Raw genomic sequence first — 25,056 nt, forward strand, 5'->3', positions numbered from 1 at the left:
ATGATGGGTGACCTTGAACGATGGGTTGGAGACAGACTACACGACATTGTTGGTATGATGTTTACTATGGAATTATTTTTTTAGAACAAACAACTATCAAAAACAGTTTGGGTTGAGAAGCAACCAGCACTGTTTTCATCAATTGATGTAGGAACTTGTATGAGCATTCCATAACGTTTTACTTTTTCTCTTCATTTTGATAGTTCTTAAAATTCTTAGGATTAAATGTATTGGGAACCATAGTGGAGGCAGTATTTTCATACTGCAGTTCATTTTCATTAGAATTTTTTTTTCACCGTAAGTTACAACTTCTGCATTTTTAGACAGAAAACTCGAGGGAAATTTTTCGTGAATTACGTCATTTTGGATTTTTTAGTTGATTTTAGTCTCCACCAGTTCAGTTCAAGAATTTTTCTCTAGTGTAAATGGTTATGATTTCATGTCGAATTATATATAACAGACAAAATTATCAGCAGATAGCCTAAGCCGAGCAGCAGTTTTTTTTTACTGCTGTCTGATACCTTGATTGGAAAAAGAGAAATCAATGCAACATTTTTTCACTATGGATATCTAGCGAGGACTATTTTGCTACCCCGCATCTTGCTGTAAATCTCCAATATTTCCTGAAAACCCTAGAAATATAAATGCTTGCTTGCTCCTTTTAGTTATTGAGTGTATTGTGTTGACACTGAGAGATTGTTCACTCGTTAACTTCTTGTTCACTCATTAACTTCTAAATCCTTCTTTAGTAAAACAACGGGTGACAGTGTTTCGGCTTAAATCCTGCACTGAAGATAGACAACTGTCTACCCATAGCATTTAGTATATGAGAGCGGTCAACTTGTAGCAAAGTAGTGAAATTAACTTTTAGTTGTTTTTGACGAAACTGACTGGTGCCTGGTCAGGAGATAGAAGCTCACTTTGCATTGACTAATTCTTGCAATTTGACGAAACTCATTTTCAAATGCGCAATAAGAGTTGTCTGCTCATGACAATCCTTTGGATTGGGTGAATGGGCAACTCTTTTTTCTTTGACATCTGTTCAAGAGTGATGAGTTATTGTAAATTATATATAACACATATGGTTTATTGACTTGGACAGATTTGCATAAATTGTTTTCATAAGTTTGTCCACAAGCAAGAAAAATTGTGCTTAGTAAGTGTTCGATTTTTGAGAAAGTTAAAAAATTGTATTAACCATCAAAACAACTGAATACACACAGTTATTTGTATATTATAAAATACAAAAATATAAAAATTGACTGTTTTTGTCACCATTGTTTTAAAAAAACGGAAGATTGTTTGATTCTAATGTGGTTTCTGAAATTCTTTGGCCAGTAGTAATATGATAATAACAAATACTTAATATGTTAATATTTTTATATAAACATAATTGTCTTGTTAACATTTTGGTGTTAATACACTGTGTTTTCTCTTTGTTGTTTAAGAATTTTATTATTATTTATAGGAATATCAGACAAGATGATAGTACAGTATATACTAGGCTTGGCGAAGAGTGCCAAATCACCCGCAGACTATATAGAGAAACTGCGCAATACAGAGGCTTTAGATATCAATGAGAAAATAGTTTCCTTTTCACAAGAACTTTTTACCAAGGCAAGTAGATGTCATTTCATGAATTTAGTGCCATTGATGGTTGTTTATATTTTTAAGCACTTGACTGACAAACGCGCAAGCGTAAGAGCATTATGTATAATTATAGCTCTACCTCGTGTTTCCTTGTATATATGACGTATAAATGGTGTATAGTAACTGGTATAATCTACAGCTTATTTGTTGTATAATTTGAATGATGTCATGGCGTGTAGCGATATATATATATATATATATATATATATATATATATATATATATATATATATGAACAAAGGAAACCTAACGGCCAATACAGAGTCGCTAATCATGGCAGCCCAGGAGCAAGTGCTTCCAACAAGGCAACTCCAAACGAAAATCTATCACACTAGAGACGATCCTAGATGCAGACTGTGCAAAGATGCACCTGAGACCATCCAACACATCATCAGTGGATGCAGACAGCTAGCAGGGAACGCATACACTGAGCGGCATAATCATGTCGCAGGTATTGTGTATAGAAGTCTATGTGATGAGTATGGCCTTAATAAACCACAACACTGGTGGGAAGCTCCTGGTAAGGTCAATGAAAATGACCGCGCTAAGATCCTCTGGGACTTCTACATCCAAACTGACAAGCATGTCCTAGCAAACCAACCAGATATAGTGGTGGTAGACAAGGAGAACAAGAGGGCTACTATAATAGATATAGCAGTACCCAATGACTACAATATAGCCAGCAAAGAAAAAGAAAAGGTAGAAAAATATCTCCCTCTTGGAGAAGAAATTGAAAAATGCTGGAATGTAAGAACAACCGTAATCCCAGTAGTCATTGGGGCACTGGGCGCAATAACACCGGCGCATAAAATGTGGCTTGCCCAAATACCAACAACAATCAACTCAGGTGAGTTGCAGAAAAGTGCGCTATTGGGAACAGCTAAGATCTTGAGACGAGTGCTCAAACTCCCAGGTCTCTGGTAGGAGACCCGAGTTAGAGCAGAATTTACCACCCATACGGGGTATCCGGGGTGAGGAAACAATTTTTTTTTTTATATATATATATACACACATTAAGTAAGTGGTTAAACTTACTAGAGTGTTCGAATAGGTTACCTGTAGCGTTTGGATAGATCACCTGTAGAGTTCAGATAGATCACCTGTAGAGTTCAGATAGATCACTTGTAGATTTCGGATAGATCACCTGTAGAGTTCAGATAGATCATCTGTAGCGTTCAGATAGATCACCTGTAGCGTTTGGATAGATTACCTGTAGAGTTCGGATAGATCACCTGTAGAGTTCGGATAGATCACCTGTAGCGTTTGGATAGATTACCTGTAGAGTTCGGATAGATCACCTGTAGAGTTCGGATAGATCACCTGTAGAGTTCAGATAGATCATCTGTAGCGTTCAGATAGATCACCTGTAGCGTTTGGATAGATTACCTGTAGAGTTCGGATAGATCACCTGTAGAGTTCGGATAGATCACCTGTAGAGTTCAGATAGATCATCTGTAGCGTTCAGATAGATCACCTGTAGAGTTCGGATAGATTACCTGTAGAGTTCAGATAGATCATCTGTAGCGTTCGGATAGATCACCTGTAGAGTTCAGATAGATCATCTGTAGCGTTCAGATAGATCACCTGTAGAGTTCGGATAGATTACCTGTAGAGTTCAGATAGATCATCTGTAGCGTTCAGATAGATCACCTGTAGAGTTCAGATAGATCACCTGTAGAGTTCAGATAGATTACCTGTAGAGTTCAGATAGATCACCTGTAGAGTTCAGATAGATCATCTGTAGCGTTCAGATAGATCACCTGTAGAGTTCGGATAGATTACCTGTAGAGTTCAGATAGATCATCTGTAGCGTTCAGATAGATCACTTGTAGAGTTCAGATAGATCATCTGTAGCGTTCAGATAGATCACCTGTAGAGTTCAGATAGATCATCTGTAGCGTTCAGATAGATCACCTGTAGAGTTCGGATAGATTACCTGTAGAGTTCAGATAGATCATCTGTAGCGTTCAGATAGATCACCTGTAGAGTTCAGATAGATTACCTGTAGAGTTCAGATAGATCACCTGTAGAGTTCGGATAGATCACCTGTAGAGTTCAGATAGATTACCTGTAGAGTTCAGATAGATTACCTGTAGAGTTCAGATAGATTACCTGTAGAGTTCAGATAGATCACCTGTAGAGTTCAGATAGATTACCTGTAGAGTTCAGATAGATCACCTGTAGAGTTCGGATAGATTACCTGTAGAGTTCAGATAGATCATCTGTAGCGTTCAGATAGATCACCTGTAGAGTTCAGATAGATCACCTGTAGAATTCAGATAGATTACCTGTAGAGTTCAGATAGATTACCTGTAGAGTTCAGATAGATTACCTGTAGAGTTCAGATAGATCACCTGTAGAGTTCAGATAGATTACCTGTAGAGTTCGGATAGATTACCTGTAGAGTTCAGATAGATCATCTGTAGCGTTCGGATAGATCACCTGTAGAGTTCAGATAGATCATCTGTAGCGTTCAGATAGATCACCTGTAGAGTTCGGATAGATTACCTGTAGAGTTCAGATAGATCATCTGTAGCGTTCAGATAGATCACCTGTAGAGTTCAGATAGATCACCTGTAGAGTTCAGATAGATTACCTGTAGAGTTCAGATAGATTACCTGTAGAGTTCAGATAGATTACCTGTAGAGTTCAGATAGATCACCTGTAGAGTTCAGATAGATTACCTGTAGAGTTCAGATAGATCACCTGTAGAGTTCAGATAGATCACCTGTAGAGTTCAGATAGATTACCTGTAGAGTTCAGATAGATCACCTGTAGAGTTCGGATAGATCACCTGTAGAGTTCAGATAGATTACCTGTAGAGTTCGGATAGATTACCTGTAGAGTTCAGATAGATTACCTGTAGAGTTCAGATAGATCACCTGTAGAGTTCAGATAGATTACCTGTAGAGTTCAGATAGATTACCTGTAGAGTTCAGATAGATTACCTGTAGAGTTCAGATAGATCATCTGTAGCGTTCAGATAGATCACCTGTAGAGTTCAGATAGATCACCTGTAGAGTTCAGATAGATTACCTGTAGAGTTCAGATAGATTACCTGTAGAGTTCAGATAGATTACCTGTAGAGTTCGGATAGATCACCTGTAGAGTTCAGATAGATTACCTGTAGAGTTCAGATAGATTACCTGTAGAGTTCAGATAGATTACCTGTAGCGTTCAGATAGATCACCTGTAGAGTTCGGATAGATCACCTGTAGAGTTCAGATAGATTACCTGTAGAGTTCAGATAGATTACCTGTAGAGTTCAGATAGATCACCTGTAGAGTTCAGATAGATCACCTGTAGAGTTCAGATAGATCACCTGTAGAGTTCAGATAGATTACCTGGAAAGTTTGGATATAGATCTGTAGTTACTTTAGTGACAAGATCTTGAACATCAGGCAGTTATTAGTTTACCAATTCAAATGCTATATAACTATATCATGACATATAGCTGTATATATACATTACTATATAACTATATCATGACATGTAGCTGTATATATACATTACTATATAACTATATCATGGCTTATAGCTGTATATATACATCACTATATAACTATACCCTGACATATAGCTGTATATATACATTACTATATAACTATACCCTGACATATAGCTGTATATATACATTACTATATAACTATACCCTGACATATAGCTGTATATATACATCACTATATAACTATACCCTGACATATAGCTGTATATATACATTACTATATAACTATACCCTGACATATAGCTGTATATATACATTACTATATAACTATACCCTGACATATAGCTGTATATATACATTACTATATAACTATACCCTGACATATAGCTGTATATATACATTACTATATAACTATACCCTGACATATAGCTGTATATATACATTACTATATAACTATACCCTGACATATAGCTGTATATATACTTTACTATATAATTTTACATTATCTGAATAATGCCGAAGTGAGGCCACTTTTGCAGCTTCCTACAAGACAGTCTGCGGTGAAGCTTCTGGAGCGGCAGAAACGAGAGGAAGCTCTAGCCTTCCAGAAGCGTAACCAGTCCTATAACCTTATTGACAGCGACAGTGATCAAGAGGAAACACCTAAAACATTACAGAAGTTGAAGAGAAATAAGAAACGTCAGCTGAGGGATAAAAGAGAGGGCAGTGAGAGTGAGGAGTATGTTGAACTGGACTGTTGCTCATATCTAAATGTGTTCAGTGGTTGATGACTTGAAATGTTTACTAGGACAAAGTCTTTATTACTTACTGCGCCTGCTTAGCACAGTCTGAAAATGGTTAAAATACATTTGGCAATTAATAGCTTAGTTCATGCTGCCAGATTATTCTAGAGAATTTTATATTTACCTTGTAACTTGTATGTGTTGTGTTAAGAGTAGATTGCCAGGCTAATGGCAAGTGGCATTGTTTATAAGCTGAGTTTATAAGTGTGGCATTGCTATTACTGTTTATAAGCTGATTTTTAATGCCCGTGCAATGCCAAGCATTCTGCTAGTAAATCCTATAACCACAAACAAGACTTGTGAAAGCTTCGTGAAATGTTTCAGTGAGACGACGGTACGACGAGCGGTGAAGAAAGAAGTGAAGTGGGGCAATGCATCTTCTTCTTCGGAGGATGAGCTGGAGAAGGAGGCACGAGATAGAGCTGCCGATCTCAAGGAGAGGGATGAGTATGCGAGTCGTGTCAGGGAAAGAGACAAAGAGCGCACGAAGAATGTTATGAGTAAAGGAGAGAAGAAGGTAAGAATCTATTTCAGTATTTCAGTGTTATACAGTGTATCTACGTATCTATTATACAGTCAAACCTCGACTCATAGAATTGATCTGTTCCGCTTCGTTTGTTGAAACAGTCGTACCCTAGGACACTTATATTTCGCTAGTATTTAGTTTCGTGAGTAGCATACAGAGTAAAATTTCGCAGCAACTTAATTTCGCAGCTCTGATGAGTGCGAAAATATAGTGATGTGAAAATAAATGCAGTTGAACAAACATAATTAAATTCCTCAGGTTCAGTTCACTGATAAAAGAAAATTTCAATTTGCGACTAGTTTGTAATTGTGAACCGCAGGTAGAATGGTGTGGGCAAGATCGATAATGCAATTTGATCGCTTGCTGCCATTTGTTTCTTGGACTATCAACAGGCCCGTATTCCCTGGGGCGGCTGGCCGGCTAAGCCGCCCCAACTTTTTGGGAATTTTTCATGGCTAAGTACAGTCAAACTTGGATAACTCACCCTCGGATAAAATGTAACATTTCATCTCAAACACAAGGTTAACTCGAACGGATTTGTTTGGTCAGTTCCAACGCAATGATGATTTGCTTCAGATAACTCGACCTCAACATCATTTACTCGAAAAGTTATTTGCCCAACGGCCATGGACACGTTTTTATCGCTGTAGAATATCACTTCATTCCAAGCCATAGAGACAAACATCAACTTTTAGTAGTTATTAGGTGTCATTATTATCATCATCAGTGGCCAAATATTCTTGTTAACGACTTTTATAAAGGTTTACAAAAGATCAAGTTTTACCAAACACCCGCTTGGCCATGCCCCATCAAAAGTGTAACACCTCCGAATGAACTTAAAATAAAATCCGCAAAATTGATCTTTGTTAAAACGTTCAAAAGAAAAAGATGTCTTTTTTCTGAGCGTTTTAACTGCGGTCAAGTTTCGCCTATTTTAATTTAAAAATATCTAGTCATTCACATCACCTAAAACAAAACAAATCTCAAAAAATAGAAAAATGTTGATACTTTCCGATAAAAAATTTTAAAACTTCACACGAGATGCCCGGCTGAGGCCCTACATGAGAGAAACCTGTTGGGGGCGTACACCGCCCCTCCACATCCTAGGTGTTCATGACTAGTCTCCTAACATTAGCCGCCCCATCTTGCAACCAGTGAATACAGGCCTGACTATCAATGAACAAAGCTATTTAATTTCGCGTTTTCGCTCGTTCGTTATGATAGTTTAGTTTCGCACATGAAATTTTCGCGAAAGGATGACTCCGCGAAAACGCGAAAGTTAGATGAGTCAAATACATAAGTGTCCTAGGGTATATTGAAACAAATATAATAAGAACACTTTAGATTTTGTTTAATTCATTCTTGAGCTAAAAACTAACGATAAATATTTAAGTAATTACATATGGCGTTTAACCAAATATATTATATAGAACTATGTAAAAACTAAATTTAACTACTTAATTATTGAACTTGTACTCTGCAAATATAGTATTGTATTGTTATGTTTGAGACTCATGAATGAAATGGTATGCTTTGCAATTCGTAAGTTCACTTACAAAGTGAATGATAGAAATACTGATGTGTTCTGCACTAGTTATAGTTTAAATGAATTGATGCACTTCTATTATTTTTGTTTTATATTCAAGTTTTAAGTATATATTTTCACTTGAACTATTTTGAAAATTGTACTATGCTAAAAAATAATACTATTTGACATTCAAACAGTATATATGAAATACTGTTTTGAAATTGTAACATTTTGAGAAATTTCAATTGTCGTATCTTTTTGCTTTATATGTTAAGACAAATATTTTCTCAAAAAGTTTGTGAGTTTAGGGGATTGTGAGTTGAGGTTTGGCTGTAATTAGCTTTTTTGCTAGTAACAGCTGTAGTTTGTGTGGGCTGTTAATTGATCAGGGGAGGTTTCGCCTGTGATTGATCTTAGGAGAAAGGCTCCATCATGCTTACGATTTATTTCTTCGAAATAGATTTTATTTAAATTCATACATGCTCACCTATATTCATGCATTTGATAACTCGCAATGAGCATGTATAACTTTGGGATGAATTTTGTACATGCATACCACATTCCAGAATTCATTGTCTATGTGACACTGCGTGCGGGTGCGTGCTCTTGTTGATCAATCTAGTACGAATGAAAGGCTCTCATGTCTATATGTAGATACATTAGGTATATTAGGGTATGCCGAAAGGTTGTGCAAAAATATATATTGAGTCTTTAAGCTGTTAAGAGTCTATAAGCTGTGCCTCAAACATTTGAAATGCTTTTCATTCAATGTCTTATTTTTAGAGTCACGAAGAGGCTGCTAAAAGGTTAAAACTGGAAAATGAAGATCGTAAGAAGACGGTTCCGGAGCTGAGAAAGAAGTCGAGATACGCCTATTTAGACAAGCGACAAGCGGACAAACTTGCAGATTTAGAGATGGAAATACAAGATGAAAAGTATTTGTTTGGGGACCAAAAGTAAGCATTTGTTTTCCAACGTAATTTTCTGATATGTGATAATGTCCTGCATTTTGCTACTACGTAAAGCTAGCAATTCTGAAAGCACTGATTATGTCTATAAATAAATAAATGTCAAATTTTAAAGATGGAGATTCTATCCTGTGGAACCTAGGCTAATGCAATTTTGTGTAATTAGATGAAACACAGTATCATTGCTTATGTGGTTATCTCCCTACGATCACTGCGACCTTTTTATAGTTTAACGGAGAAGGAAAAGAAAAGGCTAGAGTACAAGGAGAGAGTTCTGGAACTTTCCAAAGCTCACAAGAAAGCTGGCGATCTTCAAAAAGTTGACAGATATATTATACCAGATGCTGACAAGGTTGGTCGAGTTGTTTTAACCAGATTACTGCTATGAATAATGGCAGCCTTCAAATTCTATTATTCTAGGAAAATGCGAGTGTAACAGACGTGAAATAAGGTTCTTGTAAATTATTTTGAATTATTAATTCTAACTAGATTATATAAATTCTGCTTTAGGGAGTACTTCTCACGAACACACAACGTATCTGTTCCACTCTCATGTTTTAGTTTACATAAAATCTTTGGCATAGATTGATGATATTTTAACAAATGTTTACATGTATTTTATGCTTATAATTGATGAACAAAAATGCTGACAAGTCAACAATGACCGTGACAGCTAGTTAAAATGTAAATCACTGCGACCAGTAATTCGCAATACCTCTTAACGAAATTAAGTACTAAACCTTCCACACCCCTCTTTTTGTTCGTTGTCTGTTCACTTGACACTTGATATTAAACTGAGACGGCTTTTAATAAAAAGGTTGATTAGCCTTTTTTAAACAATCTGCTCTGTGGCTGCTCATTCAGCAAACTACTCTCAATACTAAGTTCTCTAGAAACATGCAGTGCTGTTAGTTAATCAGGTCTGAAGATCTGAAATCTTCTGTCACGTCTTGTTAAAAGTCATAGTTCACTTCCCTTCTTGGACACCTGTTGGCCCTAAACTAGTTAAATACTAACAATGACAGGCTTGGGATTAGCTGTCACCTTCCGTATCCTGATTGAGAATCACAAAATTACTTGCTCTATGCAATAGTATTTACACAATCACCGAACGATCACCTCTGAGTTGTGACTCGACATTGTATTTTTTTCTTGCTTTCTTCTGACTTCCCTTGTAATCATCAACTCATTATAAATTGTTTTGTTGTTTTTGTTAGAACTTTTGTTACAACTTTTGGTTTTGGGATGACCTATTTTGGTGTTCATAGAAACCAAATGAGAGATATGTAGAGGACCCGTCAGAGGCAGGGCCAAACTATGAACAAAAGCGTTGGGAGGAGGAGCATCTGAGCTCCGCAATTATGCATTTTGGTGCCAAGGATGCTAAGGCTAAGCATAAGGTTAGTTGACTGTGGAGAGTCATCGCTGCCAGCTTATCAAGCGTATCCTACTTTTACACTGATTAATGGTCCCCATGGATTTCCATGGGGATTAACGGTCCCCAAGGGATGTGCTAGTATTTTAACCCAACGTACTCTTCAGAGAGCATAAACCCAAATTCATATCCATAAGTATGTATTTTAACCCACATAGTTTATTGCATTTTGTTCGATTGACCGTCGTGAAAGGATACATATGGTTGTTTCAGGTACGTCACATTTAGTAAGTTACAGTGAAGTATAAATGCTCCTATCAGTTTAAAATGTTTTTATAACGATGCAGGCATTGATATTTTAGCGTGTTCACCTTTCCTTTGCTTCACAGTCTGATAACAGTCTAGTAATTATACAAAACAGTTTAAAAGTAGAATACTGTCTGTGAAGGAGTGTCTCACAAATTGGTATATGTGTAGGTCTTTCTAAAGACTCTCTATCGTTACATCTCATAGCTGGGTTATAGAATAATAATGTACGCAATGTCAATGCGAGTTCCAGTTGGGGATAAAAACTATTTATTCAAAATTAACTGAAATTAAATGTAGCTCTCATTCTGTATTGTTACACGACGTCTTAAAAACCGAGATGAATTTCATTCTCTGCAGTTATGATCTACTGGTTAGAGCCCGTTTTGATGTAATCATACCACTGCTTAATCATATGAGTAAAACGATGAATTTCTTTGTCCTAGTGTAGTACTTCTTGATACACTAATTTGAGATTCATTTACCCATTGGCAGCAGTGTTATTCACCGACTAGACGTTCAGATTATTCCACATTGACTTCTCTTGTTTGTCTATAGGAGTATGACTATGTGATGGATGAAGAGATCGAGTTTGTTCAGGCCCTCCAAATGGAGGGTACAAGAAAAGACAAGGTAAGTCACTTACAGTAGTTGTTCTCTTCTCTGGTTGCTAGTGTCTTACTGATGCTACTAACTGTTAAATGGCTCTGCAGTTAGTCAATAAGAATAGATGATCTTCTAGTAGCCAATCAGAGTGATGTTTATAAAGTGTAGATCTATTGTAGATACAAAGTAGCAATAGTGTTGCTATCAAATATATGTTAATCATGAGCAATGTCTACCCTAGGACACTTATGTATTCGCGGCATCTAACTTTCGCGTTTTCGCGGTGTCATCCTCTCGCGAAAATTTAATGAGCGAAACTAAACTATCATAACGAACGAGCGAAAACGCGAAATTAAATAGCTTTGTTCATTGATATCCACAATAAAATCGTCATATTAGAAATGCAGGCAATTTTCGTCTGTGGTTGGGATCGATGGGAAATTTCTGGTAAACTCATTATAGCTAATACACAGACTGAGCAGCATGGCAAAGCAAATTAAGATTATATCAGTTTAGTCACCGAATTTGTAACTGATGAGGCTGAAAGTCTGGTAGGTGAAGTCATACAATTGAAGAATAATTATTGTAGTGATGAATTTTATTACCAACCAAAAACAATATCAACCCTCATCAGGTCCAACCACATTATCTCTTTCACTGCCAACCATGTACAAATTCGCTACCGGCCTAGTGCAGCCATTTTACGGAAATTGCCGATATTGCTTCATGATATGTATACAGTATTTTTTCAAGCTCTGCTTGAATTATCTGTATAATCACGAAAATCTAAATTGGCTATTATGTCATCAACAACTAATTACCTGTTTTATGACTCGCACGGGGTAGTTAATGAACTCACAGAAAAATGTTCGTTTTTAGATTAGAAATTCTCAAACAAAAGTTTAAAATTGCTTCGTTGTTTTAGGCTGATTTTATAGAGAGATCTTCGGACAACACAGTCAATTTCATAAAACTCTTAAAGACCGTGGGTTATGTGGTCAACAAATAATAAAATCAGGTTACTACACAATTGCTGAGAAAATCCAAAAATGCGTTTATGGCAGTGGCCCCTAAAAAACGCATAAATGCGTTTATGGCAGCGTAAGGGTTATACAGTTTTGGTTGTGAAGTTGGTTGTTACCTATCTATTTTCTTCTTCTTGGGATTCGAGTGTGAAAGTCACGGCAGGATGGACTTAGACGTCATTGATAGTCTAAGAAACAAATGGCAGCAAGTGATCAAATTGAATTGTCGATCTCACCCACACATTTCAACCTGTGGTTTACAAATACGAACTAGTCCCAAATTGAATTTTTTTCTTATTAGCAATTGGACCTGAGGAATGTAATTAATTTTGCGACCTGAGTCGCGAAATTAAGTTGCAGCGAAATTTTACTCTGTGTGTTACTCACGAAACTAAATACTAGCGAAATATAAGTGTCCTAGGGTACTACCTTTATTGTGTACATATAACTTGATTGATTTAACTAATACTCGATATGCTAGTGCTAACCAATGCATCTCTAATACTCGACCATTGAGTTCAACTTTTTTAATTACCTGTTCTATTAAACTATTATTGATCACCGTGTTATCATATTAAATGTTCTCAACTATTACGGTTATTGCAGCTTTTGGTATTGAAAAATTGTTTCTGTTGCATTGTTTGATTTATATGTATGCATTTTATATGAGACTAAAGCCAGACGTTTAGACTCTTGGTCTATTATCATGGTGGATTCTGGTAAGACCAACTAGCTGTTCAGATAAAACAAGTAAATCGTATTCTTTCCTTCAAAGTTTTTATCAGCTGGTCCGTATTACAATAATTACAAGTTAAGGCCTTCATATTCTTCCATGATTGACAAAAAACTCACCATTAGGTCTGAAGAAATACTCAGTAGGTGGTAGTGTTACTGACACACCCGTTACTGACACACCCGTTACTGACACACCCGTTACTGACACACCCGTTACTGACACACCCGTTACTGACACACCCGTTACTGACACACCCGTTACTGACACACCCGTTACTGACACACCGAGTATGAAGTATGTACAACATATGTATATTTGATGTGTACGGTCTGAACCAGAGATGTACAACATCTGTATATTTGACGTGTACATTCTGAACAAGAGATGTACAGTATATGTATATTTGATGTGTACAGTCTGAACCAGAGTTGAGTGAAAAAGAAAAGAAGAAGATGAGTATCGAGGAAACCCAGAAAAGTTTACCCATCTACCCCTTCCGAAATGATCTACTGGAAGCCATAGAGGCTCATCAAGTGCTCATTATTGAAGGTGAAACAGGCTCAGGCAAAACCACACAGCTTCCACAGTTCTTGTATCATGCTGTGAGTTTATTCACTACAATAACAAAAAGGAATTTAGAGATAAAAAATAACATAAAGAGAGGTTGTCTTCTCTTACTTGAGATTCCTTTTGGAATGCTAATGTATGGTTTAAGATACTGAGACCTTTCGCGAAGGCGTTGAATCACAACGGCACCAGTATTTGTTGTAACCTCGCCTTCACAAAATAGCATAGATTAGCACCACGAGATTGATTGGTTCTTGGTCTTGCTTAAAAATAATATTTTCAACCATAAACTTAGGCTAGATCAACGCTCATAGCTGATAAACTCAATCCAGGAATATTCTCTTAAAACTCTGGTTTTGATGAGGTGAAGCAACTATGTGGGTGATGAGTAAGACTTACATACATGTAGTTCGAAGGTTTTAAATAGAATCAATGAATAGAGTCATAGACATTGAGAACTGGTATGACAAGTGGTGGCTGAGGCTCTCTGCATCCGTTTGTATTGCCTACATCAGCTGTCTACTGAGTCTTAGACTATTGCAGGGATACTGTAAGGATGATAAAAAGGTAGGCTGTACTCAGCCCCGACGAGTAGCTGCGATGTCAGTAGCAGCCCGTGTAGCTGAGGAACTGGGCTACAAGCTCGGTGCTGAGGTTGGCTACAGCATTAGATTTGAAGACTGTACATCGGATAGGACCAAACTGAAGTACATGACAGATGGTATGCTGTTAAGGGAATTCCTGAGTGAGCCTGATCTCTCAGGATACAGGTCCGTTTCTCTTCTATTGTCATTGTCTGTTTTTATTGGTTTATCATTGTTCTGGCGTGATATGTTAGTTTCTCTTTGCATATATAGGTATCATAGTAACTTTCTTGCTCGTTTCTCTTTCTATTCATATAGCTCTCAATTACTCATTTTTATGTTAGTTTCTCTTTACATATATAGATGTCATCGTTGGTAACTTTATGGTAGTTTCATTTTGGATTTAAATAGGTCAAAACTAGTCACTTTTATGTTACTTTCTCTTTGTATTTATACAGGGCATAATAAATCATTTTTCTTTTCTTCACCGAATATATTTTCTATTATGTGTACTTCTCTCACCGCTTGTTCTTTTTATTAACTGTTTTTTCCTAAGAAGAGATGTTATAGTTATACACTACAGGATGAATTTATTCGCGGAGTTATATTTCGCGAAAATTGCTATTTCATGTGTATTCGCGGATTAATTTATTCACGACTGAAAACTATCACTCTCTATGAAGAGTTAACTCTATTACGTCTAGCAATAAAGTTAACCCTACGCATGCGCACATTGCGTGTTTCGTTTTCTATTTAGCTTACAACTACACATACGGGTCGATTGTGCTAAGCTATAAATTTTCTACTGCGTTCAGAGGTTTTCACCAATATTCATAGATTTGGAGGCCTTTGATGAACCAACAATTTGTGGTAAGTAATGAGTTTTTCACATTTACTAAATTAGTTGAATTTTACTTTGGTTCTTTGGTAAAACGCAATATTTATTTTTTCCATCCCTACCGCTTCATTATTTGTTTTAGTGTGAGAGAGAGATTTTTCATCATACATAGAAGCACAATGATTGCAAGGGTGGTAGATGTCATTCTTTGAAGATCACCAATCATTCAGGGAGGTCTTGAAATTGAGTTAGAAGTGACCGCAGCTGCTAACGAGGAAAATATATCTGTTTTAAAAAAGGAACAAAAGCGCCTTTATGAGCACAAATCTTTGGCCAACCGGCAGAACTTTGCAATAGTAAGCCACGAGGAGAGCTCTGATGATAACTTCCTTACCAGTCATGTAGTAGCGAGAGAATCGCTTTCAACATCTATCCAAGACAGTGACAGCGACAGAGCTGCTATTACCAAAATAACTAGTCAGAGAGTACCATTACACGCTAGTATTCACTTATCAAGAGTAACAGTATAATTTTATTGCTAGACAACCGCCATTTGGACTAAACTGTTTATATTTACTCCATTCATCGTTTGTAAAATTTTATTTGTATTTGAAATATTTTATTTGTACACTCAAGTTTGTAATAAATTATAATATATCTATACATGAAATAAAATATATAATTTAATCATGTTTGCTGCAGCGATATCAAGGAGTTGTTGTCGATGAAGGAGGTCTAGGTTGACTGGTTGCTTCTCTGCCAATATTCCTGCCTTGATGAATATTACTACTTGCCTCTAGTTTTCGTAATCGGAGTATGTTGTTTCTTTCTCAATCTGCAGTAAACACAAAAAAAATATTAATAAGTGTTACGGAAGTATTAAACAATAGCTGAAGTATTTAGTGAAAGCGATCAGTTTTTAAACAAGAGAATTAACTAATGCAGTTAATTATGAAAAAACGTATCTGCACTGCAAATCAAATACATACCATAATGTCCAGATCAGAATCATGATCGTCCTCAACTTCGGTATTAGAGATTGATGGAATTGATTTCAATGTAAAAAGACTAGGAGAGATTTTTTGCGATGACGAAGCCATGCCGAATACCTTGTGAAAACCTTGAATAATTTTGTAAAGTTTGATGCAATGACAATAAAACTCGAAGTTCGGCGATGATTTTAAAGAAGTTTTAGAACTTGGCTACGTTTAGTGCGTCTGCCTAGCGGCTATTTTTGCGATGACGCCATTCTGCATATCTTGTGACAACGTTGAATAATTTTGTAAATAAATGTGCTGCATTGGCAATGGTGTTAGCTCAAAGCTCAGGCAATGATTTTAAAAATGTTTTGGAACTCAACTACGTTTAGTATTTATATTAAAAACTAGCCTAGCGACTAGTTTTTAATTTGATGCAGTAATTATTCTCCCTTGTGATTAAAAATAGAACTAGTTATTCACGGAATTTAATAATTCGCGGAATTGACTAATTGCAAAATCGCGAATTTTTATAACCAACGAATATTTTCATCCTGTAGGGTATAGTGTGAGACGCTACATGATTATGTGAAAGTGTTTTTTATCTCTCCATTGTGTTTGTAGTGTGTTGATAATAGATGAGGCTCATGAGAGGACACTGCACACAGACATTCTCTTTGGACTTGTCAAGGATATTGCTAGGTTTAGGTCAGACCTGAAACTGCTCATTTCCAGCGCTACTCTTGATGCTGAAAAGTTTTCAGAGGTTATTAGCTATAGTATTCTGTCTCTAGATACTCCTGTTTATTCTTTTCTTAAAATAGCGTGTTTAGGGTGTGGTCTGTTTAGCGCAATTATAGTGAGCACCCCCCTCACACCTAACTTCTTATGTCTAATAGCCTGCCTTTCTAGGTATGTATATACAGTAGATGAACCGACAACATAAATAATGCGTTCCGAGAAATTTACGTTTTATGTTATATGCGGCAGAAAATAAATGTAAACAGCTTAATCCTTTCCAAGACCTGAACTCACCCTTTGAAGCTTCAAAATGAAAATAACTACGCTTAACTTTTTAATTTAATGATTGCGCAGTAACTGTGGTATCATTGATTTATATCAACCACTTTTTCCTTTCTGCTTATCACTTTCACCTGGTTTAGGGGTCAAATTACAGTAATTTTACTTCAAGGGGAGAGCACCACTTGGATACTAACATAAATTGATTTTTCTCTTTTCTTTACAGCAAAGAAAAAATATTACATGTATAAAATAAAGTAAAAGAAAAATATATCTTTACTATAATAACAGCGGTGTCTGTCCGAAGCCAGGGTTAAAGGTTAAAATGAAATGATACAATAAAAAAGTTTAGCATAAATTCTTTACTGCAAATAGAATATATATTAAAGGAGGTTGTTATAGGAGCATCTACTGTACTATTTTTAATACAAGTTTAAACAGTTTGCACCCTTGTTGGAGTTCCTTCATCATACTTCTTTGTAGTGTACTTGTGATGATAATAATTGAATGGTCCTTTATATTGTAGTTTTTTGATGACGCTCCGGTGTTCCGCATACCCGGGAGAAGATTTCCAGTCGACGTCTACTATACAAAGGCTCCAGAAGCTGATTATCTAGAGGCTGCCGTTGTCTCAGCTTTACAGATTCATGTTACACAACCTCCAGGAGATGTTCTTGTTTTTCTCACTGGACAGGAGGAGATCGAGTCGGCTAATGAGATGCTCATGGTAAGTTTGTTAGCGTGATTTGATTCCATGACTCATGCATGAATCAGACATGCCATCATCGGCTTGTCTCCAAGTTATTTGGTTTTCCACCTGCTCATGTCAGCCGAGATAAGTGACTATTATCTCCTCGCATACCTTATGAAGCTAGCATAAATGACTCTGAGTAGATAGTTCAGAGTGGTGGCAGTGAGTGGTAGTTCAGAGTGGTGGCAGTAATTTCACAATGTACTGACAATGAAAATGAATGTAGATTATTAAAAATAAACCAATGTGCTTGTTTCTAACTTGAACAACTAAATGTATAGCCATAATGGTTAGTTATCTCCCTTGTGTTGTTGTTATACTTCAGGCTTAGCTTGTTTAGAGTACCAATTGTCAATTTAATATAACCATAAATATTGCTTTCTCATCTGAAAGTAAGTTTTTGTATTAACAGCTTTTGTCTGGCTGCTGGACACATTAAATGAATTCGAAACCTCAAATGTTGCTGTAAGCTGTTTCTCTTCAAACTGATAGCTAGTTGGAATATTGTGTCTGACGGTCATGATTGTGGCACCCAGTTATTATAGGGGTACTAAGGCTTCTTGGCATCATTTACAACTACCAGACTATTGCCTGACCGCATTTTGGACACAAAAATAAGTTCGGCTGTTCACAGTATAGAAAAAAATAGTTTTTACTGATATTCATTTAAATTTCTGCATTGTCTTTTTTAAGGCCTGGCGTGATGTTGAATCATATTCTATGTATGATATATTGTTTAAAGCAATGAGTAAGACATGATTGGATGAGGCAAAGGTAAGCAGCAGTAATCCTTCAGCAGTATGTTACTATGGTTACTGTGCATTGAGTTTAGTAAACTATAAGGAGAAGTATCCTTGACCTTTGTTAGGAGAGGACTAAAAGACTCGGTACCAAGATATCAGAGCTGATCATTGCTCCTATCTATGCCAACCTACCGTCTGATATGCAGACTAAGATATTTGACCCGACCCCTCCAGGAGCGAGGAAAGTTGTACTTGCCACCAACATCGCTGAGACCTCCCTTACCATTGATGGTATCAAATATGTCATAGACCCAGGGTTTGCCAAGCAGAGCAGCTATAACGCCCGCACCGGCATGGAATCTCTTGTCGTTACGCCTATTTCCAAGGTAAGCAAAGTTATTGGCAGCATTCCTGGCATCAATTACACAGAGTGTGATTTATTTGACAATTCATGACTTTCCATATGTGACAAAGATGCACCTCACTGTTACTATCACGCAACACGTTAGTTTACTATAACCGATGAATAGTAGCTTAGTCAAGTGTGGAGTAGAGCACATGTGTCAAACTAAGAGCCATAGACCAAGTTTGGCCCACTGCGTGATTATAATTGGCCCGTGAGATTATCGAAAATTTGCATTAGACATGTAAAAAACGACAAATTTGCATTTGTAGTTGGACCAAAATGCTGACCTCACTCTTCAAAATAAAAATAGAATGAAACTGAATGCTTCATTTTGTTTTGGCGAAGTGATATGAAATTTGAGTGTTGCAAACTGAGCTTGAAAATATCTGTTTCTTGTGCACTTTTCCTACCTCATGGCAGTGTCTGGTGATAGCTAACATATTTTTATTAAATGGCATTACTACTTTTGGTTCTTTTTTTGTTGGCTTTGAAACAGATTTACTTTAAAATGGAGCTTGAATAGATGCAGGGAGAGGCATACTTTATTTAGATAAGAAAGTTTGTGTCCATATGAAAAGGTTGAACATTGCATATCGGTTGCAATTAATTTTTCAATAAATATTAAGTTTGGCCCATGACTACCTAATTTTGGCACATTGGGAATTTGAGTTTAACACTTGGAATAGAGTATGCTGAAATTGTTTATCTTTTAATGTAGGCATCAGCCAATCAAAGGGCAGGAAGAGCAGGCCGAGTCTCTGCTGGTAAATGTTTTAGGCTATACACAGCCTGGGCTTACCAAAAGGAACTTGAGGAGAACACAATTCCAGAAGTAAGCTAAAACCTTGCCAGTTGAATTTCAATCATTTTCTTGCAGTGTGCAAATCTTCAACACAACTAAAGAGGCTAACAGAACATGATACCCTTGGCATTTATTTGTATTATCTTTAGGTAATGCTGTTACAATGTACTAATATTATCTCTAGATCATGCTGTTAGGCAAGCTTTTGACATTGTTGAGAAACCTCCAATTCAGTTGAAGATTTTGATGGTTTGGCAGATACAAAGGACCAACCTTGGAAATGTTGTATTGCTTCTCAAGTCATTAGGAATTAATGACTTGATCCACTTTGACTTTATGGACCCTCCGCCTCACGAGACACTCGTTCTTGCCTTAGAGCAGTTATACGCTCTCGGCGCGCTGAATCACATGGGGGAGTTAACCAAACTGGGTAGAAGAATGGCAGAGTTACCTGTGGATCCCATGCTATCTAAGATGATATTAGCCAGTGAAAAGTCAGTGTAACAATTAGTCATAACTTTAATTGCTCTAGTAAAAGATTCCTGCATGCTTCGTTTTGAGAGATATTTCTCTATTTTTACATTTGCTAATGATATTTGGCATAAGTGGTCCTGTATGTGTTGTCAAAGGATGAGGAAATAGCTAGGCCTATTTATATCCGATATTCCATTCTAGCCTAGGTTCTTGAAATCTACAAATTTATGACTAAAATGTTAAATAAGAGTTTAACATACTACTCTAACAGTAAATAAGGCCTTAATGTATAAAAGAAGAAACAAGTAAAAGATACAATATTGTTGAATAATGCTGAAATGGCGTAACCTATTTAACGATGAATTCGTTTATTGTTAGATAAGTTAGGTTTTTAAATACGGGGTTTCTGAAACAACTTATTTATGTTAAAAGAGGGCTCCTTGTATAATATGCTTACAAATATTTTTTTATATTGCTTATTGCTTGTCGGGTTACTTAGGCGCTTGTTACTAGGATAAAAATGTTTAGCTAAGTTTATCATGTAAGAATTATATTGCTTCCATATCTTTTTCTAACTCATTATCTTACTTTTTCATATTTTTACGTATCTTGAAATTTTGAGGTAGTGCACTTCTGTACAACTCTTAGTATATACCAGCGATGAGTCTGGTGAACTTTTAACTTGTCTGTAACCATTGACATTTTTTGTGCAGGTATAAATGTACAGAGGAGATCTTGTCTATAGCAGCAATGTTGTCCGTCAACAATTCCATTTTTTACCGACCCAAGGATAAGTTAGTCCATGCAGACACGGCTAGGGTGAATTTCTTCAGACCAGGTGGTGATCACCTGACACTTCTTAACGTCTATAACCAGGTGAGAGAACCATGAGAAGTGCCAGATATTTGTTTGATGAACCAAGACACTAATAAAATGTACATGTACAGCTAACTGCTTATAGGAACTTGTAAATTTTATGAGTTGTCAGTCCTTAATGGACAGGCTGTTTAAGGAAAGACAACTCTGTGCTCCTTATGAGTTCATTGAAGCTGCTGGTTCAAGAAAAGATACGTGGTTACAAAACTAACCATAATGTGAAAAATTAAAAAAGGAGCCTGCAAATTAGCACACAACAGCAAGCAGGTAACCAATTTAATGCATTGCTAAATCACAAAGGTGTAGCAAGTATTTTCTGTTTGATTTTTAACTTACGACGGACTTTGTTTAATGAATTATGATAACTTCTTTAGTAAATAGTTCTTATGACTGACCAGAATAAGTCATTGGTGGCTAGTAGTGGGCTAACTAGGAGCATTCTGCAACTTCTCTGGAAGTAGCCAATACTCTGGTAAAGCACTATAGTTCCATAACTGGCAATCTCTTTGCAAGAGTGATGAAGAGTGATGAAGATGTTAAAAAGAATATTTGAACTTGTTCAAATCACAAGAATCTCTTGTGTAATCAGATGTATGTCTTGTGTAATCAGATGTATGTCTTGTGTAATCAGATGTATGTCTTGTGTAATCAGATGTATGTCTTGTGTAATCAGATGTATGTCTTGTGTAATCAGATGTATGTCTTGTGTAATCAGATGTATGTCTTGTGTAATCAGATGTATGTCTTGTGTAATCAGATGTATGTCTTGTGTAATCAGATGTATGTCTTGTGTAATCAGATGTATGCCATTTTCCATATTGCTACTATTTCAAGTTGAGAGGTGTATTCGGGTCTGTATTACCAATACCTTACTCATAGACAATTTGCCTTAGTTGGCACCCTGAAATTGAAAAAATTCAGAATAAAACTCCTTGCCTGCTGTTGATGGTAATTATGCTCAGGGTTGAAGTAGAATAGCTAACTTCATGATACATATATAGACTAACATAATCTCTCATGGTAATAAAATTAGTACTATTAAAATTTGTGGTGGTTTGAACTTTTTAACATGTACTGCCTTTCGTTGATGACAAACAAGTAGGTTTACTTTGAGCTTGGAGTCAAAAGGCTCTCCAGATTTTGCCCTACAAACCTTAACAGCATATTCATATCCATTATTGTACCAACACGTTTAGTATTGAACGGGATGATTACTTGCTGTTTTATGTCATTGAAGTGGGTGGAGAGTGGCTATTCTACTCAATGGTGCTTTGAGAATTTCATACAACACCGCTCTATGAAACGGGCCCGAGATGTTAGGGAACAACTGGAGGGAATGATGGAGAGAGTAGAGGTGGAGATAACTACGTGTAATGGAGACTCAGTACCTATAAGAAAGGTAAAATCTGTTTGAAGTTAATGATCTGTTCCATTAAGTGTTAATATTCTTGAATGACTTAACTCTTTCGCTACTAAATTAATTTTTTACTGAGACATATTACATATTCGATAAAACCTAATACTCGACAAGGATGTGAATAAATTGCCATAAATTTCGAGCCATACTATCTATAAACAATGTTTTGATATCAAATTAATCCGCAGAAAATTTTACATCAACTGATGCCAAAAAATGCTACAAATGTGTTGCAGCACGAGCTCAGACACTTTTTCGGCCATTTTCATAACGACTGGGAGCTATTAGTATGTCCGAGTCAGACAAGTTATTAATATAATTACAGCTTACAGCATTATTATTACCGTTTAAAATAAAATAATCACTTCCAGTAGTGCTATTTTTCAATAAAATCACCCAAAGTCCATAGATCTAAAATTAGTGAAACCTTCATAGCTGTAATGCATCTGACACGACTGGTCATCGCTAAGAAGAAACTGCGATAACATATGAAGTTTTTACAAAGCGAAACTATGCTCAGGATGAGTTGTAAATATATTTTGCATATTAATAATTGTTTCCTTTTGTTTATGTACAGATATGATAGGCTAATTAATTAACTACTTACTAATCAGAAACCTTCTGTATGGAGCCTAGTAAAGCCGCATCATGGGGCTCTTGGCCATACGCAAACGTTTTGCCCTATGAGTTGCACTACCGCGGCTCATGGTAGCGAAAGAGCCAAGTAATATATTGCTAAACATTAGAACTGGGATAATATATATTATCCACAATTAGTCAAAACAATTGCAACTACAATTACAGCAACAACTACAGCTACACAATTAGTCAACTATCAGTTAGCGTTGTCCCTTCACATTGTTTTACTTCCACTAATTATGTGCCCCAGATTTTGCCTTATCAGTCGATAAAATAACTATTGTTAATTATATCTGATCAACTTTTATGATCTACTTTTTCTGATGCCATATCAAAGCCACTGCAGTGTGAATTTAGTTTTAAATTCTCTGACACTGTAATTAGCCCAACCCTTTGCCTAACATGTTTTCTGTTTATAAAACTGTTGAGAAAAAATCTTGTTTCATTTTTAGGCTATCACGGCAGGCTTCTTCTACCACACGGCTAAGCTTGGTAAGGGGGGACAATACAGAACAGTTAAACAACAGCAAACCGTTATGGTGCATCCTAATAGCGCTATATTTGAGGATCATCCGCGCTGGCTCATTTATTATGAACTCGTGTTTACGACAAAAGAATTTATGAGGCAGATTATCGAGATCGAGAACTCTTGGCTGTTAGAGGTAGCACCTCATTATTACAAAGCAAAGGATTTGGATGACGGGAAAGGCAAGAAGATGCCCAAGGTGGTTGGTAAATCGAAGGCAGATTTACACAGGTAACAATGATGGTGTAAGTAATTATCATTTGTTAATATTGTACATACTTTTATATTTTCATATAATATAACTCTGAATGTATTACAGTTTTAACATGTATTAGCAACGTTACAGTTTTGGCTATGCTGATGGACTGTGCTATAATTATATGAATTGTTATATAATCAAAATATATGTAGGACCATTGCTCAGTTGTGGCTGAAGCAAGTTAAGAACTTTATGACAAGATGGCTGAAAAGAAGTCAACATTCCAACCTACTAACAGCAATTTGCTAGTTGTGTAATTAACTGTTCAGCCATCGATCTATGCCTTGCTTCATTCATGATGGATTAGAGAATTGCAAGGCTAAATCAAAGAGCTATTCAGCAGACAATTAATGGCCTTAATTATTTTATCTCCTAACACTTTGTACACAAAGTAGTCAATATACTACTTACAAGTCACATTACTGACAAATATCTGTTGCATAATATTAAGAAAGATGTACCGCCTCAAAAACCCATTTCGTAATGTAGCTTTTATATATATATATTCATTATCTCATAGTGCTTCACACAATGGTTTTACATAACTGAGTGCAATTATAGACAAATGAATAAAGAATGCTCTTTCAGTGAAAAGCTTTCAGTGAGAGCTGCTGTCCTGAGTAGATGGCACCGAGTATTTAATAGTGAAAGGATGAGAGCATAGCAGATGCGTATTTGAGCATTCCTTTGTCTTATCTAACAGCAGTAAAAACTGGCGTATAAAATACCTTTGTATTTGATTCATTTCGCTTGCTCATATAATATTGTTCTGTAGAAGTAAGTTATAGTTAGCAATTATAGATAATAAATAGCTAATGACATGTTGTTTGTAATCTTCAAATAATTCTTGAAACGACTGCTCAGCCCTTCAAAACAAGCATGGTGGCAGAATAATCCAATTTCATGTCATTAGTGCTAATATATGCTTTTGGGATTGCAAGGCTATATATTGTGTGATCATTTCATGCCAGGCTAATAGCAAGTGGCAGGCAACTCTCATTACCTCCCATTGTTTATAAGCTGATTTTTATACCCGGGCAATGCCTGGTAGCGCAGCTAGTATATATATATGTAAATAAATCTCATTAATATAAAAAGTTTTAGGAACGAAAAATCCACTTTGCACCGGGTTTGAACTCGGAACCTCCAGACAGGCGAGCTAACCACTAAGCCACACAGTTTATTTGCGATACAATTGTGCACATACTT

General features: G+C 36.3%; 1 protein-coding gene across 1 annotated transcript; it reads left to right on the plus strand.

Moving 5' to 3' along the window:
- On the plus strand, window positions 1-24,011 carry LOC137391399 (pre-mRNA-splicing factor ATP-dependent RNA helicase DHX16-like). The gene is made up of 18 exons (XM_068077861.1): window positions 1-52; window positions 1,469-1,617; window positions 5,635-5,834; window positions 6,223-6,415; window positions 8,736-8,908; window positions 9,149-9,272; window positions 10,189-10,320; window positions 11,160-11,234; window positions 13,385-13,570; window positions 14,079-14,305; window positions 16,559-16,700; window positions 17,481-17,681; window positions 18,574-18,834; window positions 19,573-19,686; window positions 19,915-20,150; window positions 20,844-21,006; window positions 22,244-22,405; window positions 23,515-24,011. The coding sequence occupies exons 1-18, from the start codon at window positions 1-3 to the stop codon at window positions 23,821-23,823; spliced, it is 3,099 nt and encodes a 1,032-aa protein (XP_067933962.1). The 3' UTR covers window positions 23,824-24,011.
- The last annotated feature ends 1,045 nt before the right edge of the window (window positions 24,012-25,056 follow it).

The sequence above is a fragment of the Watersipora subatra genome, chromosome 3 (genome assembly GCF_963576615.1).
Source record: "Watersipora subatra chromosome 3, tzWatSuba1.1, whole genome shotgun sequence".
Lineage (NCBI taxonomy): Eukaryota > Metazoa > Bryozoa > Gymnolaemata > Cheilostomatida > Watersiporidae > Watersipora > Watersipora subatra.

What these genes read in the sequence shown, in the direction of transcription:
- LOC137391399 (XM_068077861.1), top strand. Translation starts at nt 1, where the DNA reads ATGATGGGTGACCTTGAACGATGGGTTGGAGACAGACTACACGACATT. An exon ending in AGGGTACAAGAAAAGACAAG is followed by an intron (nt 11,235 to 13,384) that starts GTAAGTCACTTA and finishes TGATGTGTACAG; the next exon opens with TCTGAACCAGAGTTGAGTGA. An exon ending in AGGAGAACACAATTCCAGAA is followed by an intron (nt 19,687 to 19,914) that starts GTAAGCTAAAAC and finishes ATGGTTTGGCAG; the next exon opens with ATACAAAGGACCAACCTTGG.